Below are 7,409 nucleotides of genomic sequence, written 5' to 3' on the forward strand. Positions count from 1 at the left end.
TCCAGCAATGGGGGCACAAGTTGAACTTGTTGTTTGTCAAGGGTGGTGATGGTAGAAAAGCTGGGCCCCTCTGCCTACCTCCCCTTTAACACCACCTTTGAGGGAATATTGTCTCTTTGCTTTCTGCTCTCTGTTTCGTCTGTGGGGCCCAGACAGTGGGTACAGACAGCACACAAAAATAAGCCTCTGTCGGTGCCATTTCTTAAATAGGGAACTTAGGCTGAGTGGTGGCAATTCATTGCAGGGCACTTGGCAATCTTCTTATATTGAGTATCAATTAGAGTTAGTGTCTTCCAGGTGCAACACTCTCTTTCTAGTAGGCCATCTGAACTGTATTTAAACATGCCTTCTTTCAACCAAAAAGCTTCAATACAGAGTTAATACTACTTTCATTATAGAAAGAACATTAAATCTGGTTCAGAGCCTTGCGTACCATAAGCAGTCATGATTTTGGTTTTGCATGTTTAGCACTTAGATATTATGATTAGGTTTAAAATTGAAGGTTGCTATATTTTAATATTGTTGTGACATTTTGATTTGTTAGCTGCCTTGACTTTCTTTTGAAAATTACCAGGATATAAGTTCTTAATAAAGAAATATGCCTGCCAAATGCCCTAGGATGCAGCTTTTATTTTAATGCAGGAATGAGGAACCTGTCCGTCCCCCGTCCCCCCCGGTGCCTGATGTTGCTGAACTACAGCTCCCATCAGGTTCAGCCATGGGTCAGGGATGATGGGAGTTGTAGTCCAACAATGTCTGGATGGCCACAAGTTCCTTCCTCCTGTTTTAATAGATGGTTTGGGTTTATATGTACCCTGACTACTATCTCCTTTTTCTTTCATTTTTAGGGTTAGGAATGGAATGTTTTCATTCAGTGCTGTGAAATGGTTGCTGCTGTTAGATGGAGCACCCACCCCTACAAATCGATATTAATGGCTCATAAGTGCAGAAGCTGGGTTTTTTTGTTTCATAGAATCATACAATCATAGAGTTGGAAGGGGCCTATAAGGCCATCGAGCCGAACCCCCTGCTCAATGCAGGAATCCCAGTTAAAGCATCCCCAACAGCTGGCTGTCATTATTTAACCTTGCCAAGATGCCCAGCGAGAGGCTCCAAAGTAATGGTGAGACGACAGAGGAGCCTGTGCTAAAGGAGAGTAAGGGTGGGATGCAAAGTCCGCACCGCAGCTCCTTACGCAGGGCTGTGGCTACTGCAGTGACCTTCGATGGAGAAGCCACCACCAAGAGAAGAAAAAAGAGGAAGAAGGAGTCCCGTCCTGAATCGATAATAGTCTACCGGTCAGGAAATGAGAACAAGGTGGATGAAGAACAGGTGGATGAGGATGGGAGTGAGAGAAGCTCGGAGGAAGGCTCCAAGTTCTTGGGACAGCCTACTGGAGATGGTAATGCCCTGGAACAAGCGGTTTGTGATTCATAGTGCATGCTTCATTTCCTCATAAGAATGTGTGTTAGGGAAAAGGCTTCCTTGGCTTTGATCACACAGGGAAGCAATTCTCAGATTATGACTTATTATTTCTCTCTCTTCCCCCCTCCCTCCCTCTCCAAATTTGTACAAAATGCCCAAAGGATTTTCTGCTTTTGTTATCTGAAAAATGTTATTCTCAATTGGCACTATGTAGAGATGTGAGTATTATGGTTTGATCACACAAGGAGATAAACCTGGGGAAAATAAAACCAGGCAGTTTTCAGTCTGGTCATATAGTTATGTGCACCTAAAACCCTTGTTCTTGATGGGTTTTGGCACACCTAAGTACACATGCTTGAGCTGGATTGAGGGTTGTGTGTGTGATTTATTACTATACTTTTGGACAACCATTCAGTTATATATACATTAACAAAGAGTGAATCCTATTGAACACATTGGGGTGTGTGTGTGTGTGTGTGTGTGTGTGTGTGCCTTCAAGTAGATTATGACTTATGCTGACTCTACAAATTGGCGATCTCCAATAGCATTTATTATAAACTATTCTGTCTTTTCCTCTGAGTAAATATCATATATTTTAAAATTATGCAAGTAAGCTTTTGAACTATGCATTCTACATCAGGTACAACTGTTTAGAGCAAAAAATAAATAAACTGCTGTATGTACAAGTGATGAGCCTTTTTCCTGTAGGAATAAAAGAGCAGATAGCTAGAGGATATTATGTTAATTGGATTACAAATAGCTAAATGAGCAAAATGAATTAGAATTCACAGACCTCCCCAGAGCAAAATGACAGTAATTCACAGACATCCCCAGAGGCCTGTTTATAAACCCTATCATGTCTCCCATTAGTCATCTTTTTTTCTAAACTAAAATGTTTCAGACAATGGCCTCTCCTCATAGAGAATGTGGTCCAGCTCTTCTAATTATTTTGATTGCCCTTTTCTGTACCGTTTCCAGTATAACCTTTGTAACATAGAGTGACCAAACTAATACCCGTTATTCCATTTATGTATATAAAGCAGGGATGAGGAATCTCCAGATGTTGTTGGACTACAACTCCAATCCTCCCAGGCTATTGGCCATATTGGATGGGGCTGATGGGAGTTGGAGTCCAACAACTTCTGAAAGGCCACAGGTTTCCTATCCCTGATATAAAGACATTATAATACTTGATGTTTTCAATCCCTTTCCTAATAAATTCTGCCCTTTTCACTGCCATTGCACGCTGAGTTTACAGTTTTCAGTGAACTGTTCACAACCATCCTAATATATTTTTTTCTGGGTAGACAAAACGAGTTCAGAAGCTTTATTTTATTTTATTGGTTTCTGTTTGCATCACTCCTACCTTTTTTAAAAACTCATTTGCCATTTTCCTGCCTGTTCATGTGAATTTTGAGAAATCATTCTGAAGCTCTTCTCCATCCATCTTCTCCATCGATTTGGATATCATTTTCCTAATAATTATGGTGTCATTTACAAACATGGTTCTTCCGTCTCTCCAGATAATTTATAAATGCTAAATTTTCCTGTTTTCCCCAGTATAGATCCCTTGGGGATCCCATTGTCTTTCCTTCCATTATGGAAACTGTCAGTTTATTCTTACTCCTGCTTTCTGTTCCTTAACCAAAAGATTTTTTTCATCTGTTTTGCCAGCACATGAATGCATAATAACCGCAAGGAAGCTTCTCTCCCTGACCTATGCTATGGCCACAAGAAGCTGGGAAGATTTTCCTTTAACCACATCTTGCTGTGTCATCCCAACCTAACAAACCATGGTTAATCGTTACTGTGGTTTTTTGAAACAAACCAACTTCAAACCATAGTTTAAGAAGACATAATTAAGACATAATTCCAGGCCACTGTTTAAACAGGGAAAGAATTTGTTCCCAATTTGTCACCTCCACCTTTTGTTAAGTCATGCATTATGGTTAAGTTGCTTTAAATGTGTTGTTGAGTTAGGTCCTGAAATGAGAAACTTATAGAATAACTGTGGTGGGGCTGCACAAAATCACCTAGTTTCCACCTGTGCTGAGGCAGGATCCTTCGAACCCACCACAAGGTTAGCCTGTAAACTTTATATATTGTGTGCCACAAACTTAGTTAACTATGTTGCATTATGCTCTGTGTGTGTGTACAGCCAGCAACTGTGGTAAAACAAACCAAAATGCCTCAAACAAATTTAATTTTTTGCCATCTCCAGTTTTCCAACGTACATTTATGGCGTTGCAGAAAATGCATTTAAATCCTCAGTTTGCTTTTGCCTTGAACTGATTTAGTTTCTCTTTCTTCCTAGGTTCTTGGGCCATGCCTTTAGATAGCAGATATGTTACTTTAACTGGAACCATTACGAGAGGAAAGAAGAAAGGCCAGATGGTGGACATCCATGTTTCACTCACTGACAAGGAACTGCAAGAGCTGGCTAGGTCAAAAGAGCCTCCAAAAACAGACATTCCTGAAGGGAAAAAGGCTTGTGAGATTGGGCTTGATAAAGGCCCCCATGTCTTTCTCTGGAGCCTTGCTTGTCTCCCTGTCATCTTCATCATGTCCTTTGTGGTTTCTTTTTACTATGGGACCATTGCTTGGTACAATGTCTTCCTGGTGTACAATGAAGAGAGGACCTTTTGGCACAAGATCACTTTCTGCCCTTTTCTAATTATCTTCTATCCTATCATAATCATGGTGGTTTCTTTCTCCTTGGGCCTCTATACAGCAGTGACACAGATCTCATGGGCATTCGGGGATTGGTGGCATGCTGTGAGGGATATGGAGAAAGGATTCTGTGGCTGGCTCTGTAGCAAGATGGGCCTAGAAGATTGTTCCCCATACAGTATTGTTGAGCTACTAGATTCTGACAATGTCTCAGGAAGCTTGTCGGCTAAAGGCTCAGCACAAGGTGAAGAGATATCAGCAGTCTGAGCCATTGCTTTAAGTGACTCTGACTCCTCATGTTCGTGGGTATTGTAAATGTACCTATAGTGATTTCAGGAAGTATGCACATACACTCAAGTCTTGTGGAATAAAACTCTTAAAGGCAATTCAGACATTTGGGGGGGGGTGAGGGAAGGACATGGCACGGTCCTTCCTTCCTGGATGGTACCACTTCAAAATAAAGGGGTGATTTTAAGTTTGAGTACTTCCCCCTCCTACCAAAAATTATCTTTTTGTGAAAAGCTAGCATGTGCTAGCCTAACTGTATTTTTGATTTCCTGATATTTAACATGATGCGGTAAATACCTTGACTTGTGGTAAATACCTTGCCCAGACCTAATTTATGCCACTTCAGGCTGCAAGTGAAGGGTTGCATGTTTGAACAAATTAAATATCTCCCCACGCATTCAAAAATAGAATGTATTTGAGAAGAGTAGACTGAAAACTTGTTTTCTGACATGCTGGTTGTCTTCGTGCAGGGATTTTGTAAAAGAGCATTCAACCCCAGTCCCCTGTCCACAGCCTGATACGGTTCAGTCCAGTAACAGCTTTACCACTTGATTCTACCGATTGTATAAAATGGACTGAAGATTCTCAAATAAATAAGAAAAACCAATGTGCTGGGTAATAATCTACCACTCATTGTATGATAATACTGCTGGCTAATCATACTGCTAGTCTGATTAGTGTTTCTTACTGGATTTTATTAAAGCACATTGCTTAGTGACAAAAATTCAGTTTTATTGGGTTGCTTTGTTGAGAGGGGAATAGAAATGTGCTCCAAAGCTTCCTGCCTTTGCAAACCAGATCTTCCAGTGTGAACATGCAAATACATTCTTCCAGTCGATGACTGCCTCTTCCTTGTGCTGAAAACAGGGAGCTGCCAGGTGCTATGGGAAATGAATGCAATCTGAAATGAATTAATTGGACAGTATGTCCCATTAAGACAGGGTTCAAATGCAATTACCTATAGCCTGTGATGATGGAGGGTGTTGTCTTATAAGCTAGAGTCCCAAAAATTGTCTCCTGGGAAAGAAGAGGAAACCTGAATGCTGCAAGCTGTATCAGGCTCCCTCCCCTTTTATCCAGCCCCTAGAGCAGCCTCTCCCAACCAGTGGGCCTCCAGATGTTGTTGGACCACAATTCCCATCTTTCCTGACCATTGGCAATGCTGGCTGCGGCTGATGGGAGTTGTGGTCCAACAACATCTGCAGGCACCCTGGTTGGGAAAGGCTGCCCTAGAGTTTTTCAGTGGTCTCTGTGTCCCCAATTCTAGTGTCTGGTATAGCCAACCTGAAATAGAAACTTTCCTTAATATAATGTAATGGAAAGGGGGGGGGAGGAACCTGTACAACATCAGTAAGATGCATTGTGAATCAAGCTATGTTTGTGTGGATGATTAGCACAAGACTTATTGATTGCACAGATTATACAATGAGGTAGGAAGTGAGTTAATATAATAAAGGATACAATAGAGTGCTCTAATTGTTTGTATAGGACAAATACTGTGGTATTTGGGGCTGGTAATTACATAGTGTGTACATAAATTATCTATTTTCTACTATGCATTATTGGGCCTCTTTGCTTCATAATCAGTCTATTGCAGTCTTTCCAATATGGTGCCCTCCAGATGTTGCTGGACTCAAATTCCCATCAGCTCTGGCAAGCATGGCCAATGGTGAGGGATTATTAAAGTTGGAGTCCAACACATTTGGAGGGCAGCAGGTTGGGGACATCTGATCTATGGACTAATGTGAGATAAACAAGGTTGAGCCCAAGTGCTGGTGCTATTTGTATTTGCCTTGTTATGCCTTTGTAAACTGTAGATTCTTTCTCTGCCTAATGTTGCAAAGTGTCTGTAAAGTTTACTAACTTCATTAAAAGCCATGCTGTGGTTGAAATGCACAATGTTCTTTCCTTTCTCCACTCACAAATTATTGCTGATGGTGTGTCATTGGGTGTGTGCAAATGTAACTTTTTGCAAACAGTGGGGACTGTTTTAAAGTACATTTGCCACATTCTGTTCAAACCATTTTCTTGCCAGGTCAAGCTGAGGAAAAAATGTTTCTGCAAGTTTGTAGCAGAAGGTGTTTGTGCACAGCACAATAACATTACCAGCAGTCTGACCCCTCCCATGATCAGAGCAGGTTTGCAACTTAAGACTTTTCCTTTTTTTAAAAAAGGTGACAAACACTTTAAAATGTACATGCAGCATTTTCATAAATATTTTTTCAAAGAGGTTAGCACCCTGCCTGAAGCATGGCAGAAGGAGGGGCAAGGCCAGTGTTTGATTCACCAGTATGTATGTCCATCATTTTATATTAGAAGTGGGTAGAAGGTAGTTCAGGATCTAATAATAGATCTCTAGATAACTTGCAGTAGATCCCCGCAGTCTCCCATAAATTAGGCTGCAGGAAGAAAGTCTTTAGGGAAATCAGGAGTGGATTTTTGTGTGAAAGGACTATGAGCCAAGCACTCAGAGGCACCCTGTTCCTTAATTTTTAGTGCCTGTCCACTCTCCTGAGCTATTATTTTTCACATGGCTCTGGTTGGTGGACCTCAGCGTTCTAGTGGGAAAAAAGTAGATAATGCAAGGTTAAAGTCTTCCCAACCCTGATTTACAGTGTGAAGATGGAATGAAGTTGGAGAAGATTCTGCTGCAGCTCTTGCTTTAATGATACATCCGTATGCACCCACTGTTATCTTGCTGGAATTCCCCAAAGAGCTTAGTAGCGGAATGTGTCTAATTACTCCCATGTTTGTACTGGGAGATTAAAAGACCTATTTCCTAATATTTATTTGATTTCTGACACTCTCCCCTTGATCTTTTGCTCAAAATGTACCATTGTTTTCCTTTGCTTGACTGGTATGAAAGTGCTATGGATGGCGGCTCTGTATCATTTCTTCTTACCTTTTACTTCTACTTTTTTTCTTCACATCCTTTCACTCTCCCCCACCCAACGTTAACAGTTCTGCACTGAGATGGGGTCTTTCTTGATTTCCCAGCTTTAAGCTCTAATCTGTTGTCATTAAAG

At 41.1% G+C, this 7,409-nt stretch overlaps 1 protein-coding gene across 3 annotated transcripts in view; it reads left to right on the forward strand.

Annotated features, from left to right (window-relative positions):
• The window catches only part of TMEM169 (transmembrane protein 169), a 13,460-nt gene extending 7,084 nt beyond the window's left edge, over positions 1-6,376 (forward strand). For all 3 annotated transcript variants that reach the window (XM_061609221.1, XM_061609220.1, XM_061609222.1), the window contains exons 2-3: positions 849-1,402; positions 3,740-6,376. In XM_061609221.1, the coding sequence (XP_061465205.1) occupies positions 1,096-1,402; positions 3,740-4,362 (930 nt within the window). In that variant the 5' untranslated portion in view covers positions 849-1,095 and the 3' untranslated portion in view covers positions 4,363-6,376. The remainder of the gene's footprint in view (positions 1-848; positions 1,403-3,739) is intronic.
• Positions 6,377-7,409: the final 1,033 nt, after the last annotated feature.

The sequence above is a fragment of the Rhineura floridana genome, chromosome 2 (assembly GCF_030035675.1).
Source record: "Rhineura floridana isolate rRhiFlo1 chromosome 2, rRhiFlo1.hap2, whole genome shotgun sequence".
In the NCBI taxonomy this organism is placed as follows: Eukaryota; Metazoa; Chordata; class Lepidosauria; order Squamata; family Rhineuridae; genus Rhineura; species Rhineura floridana.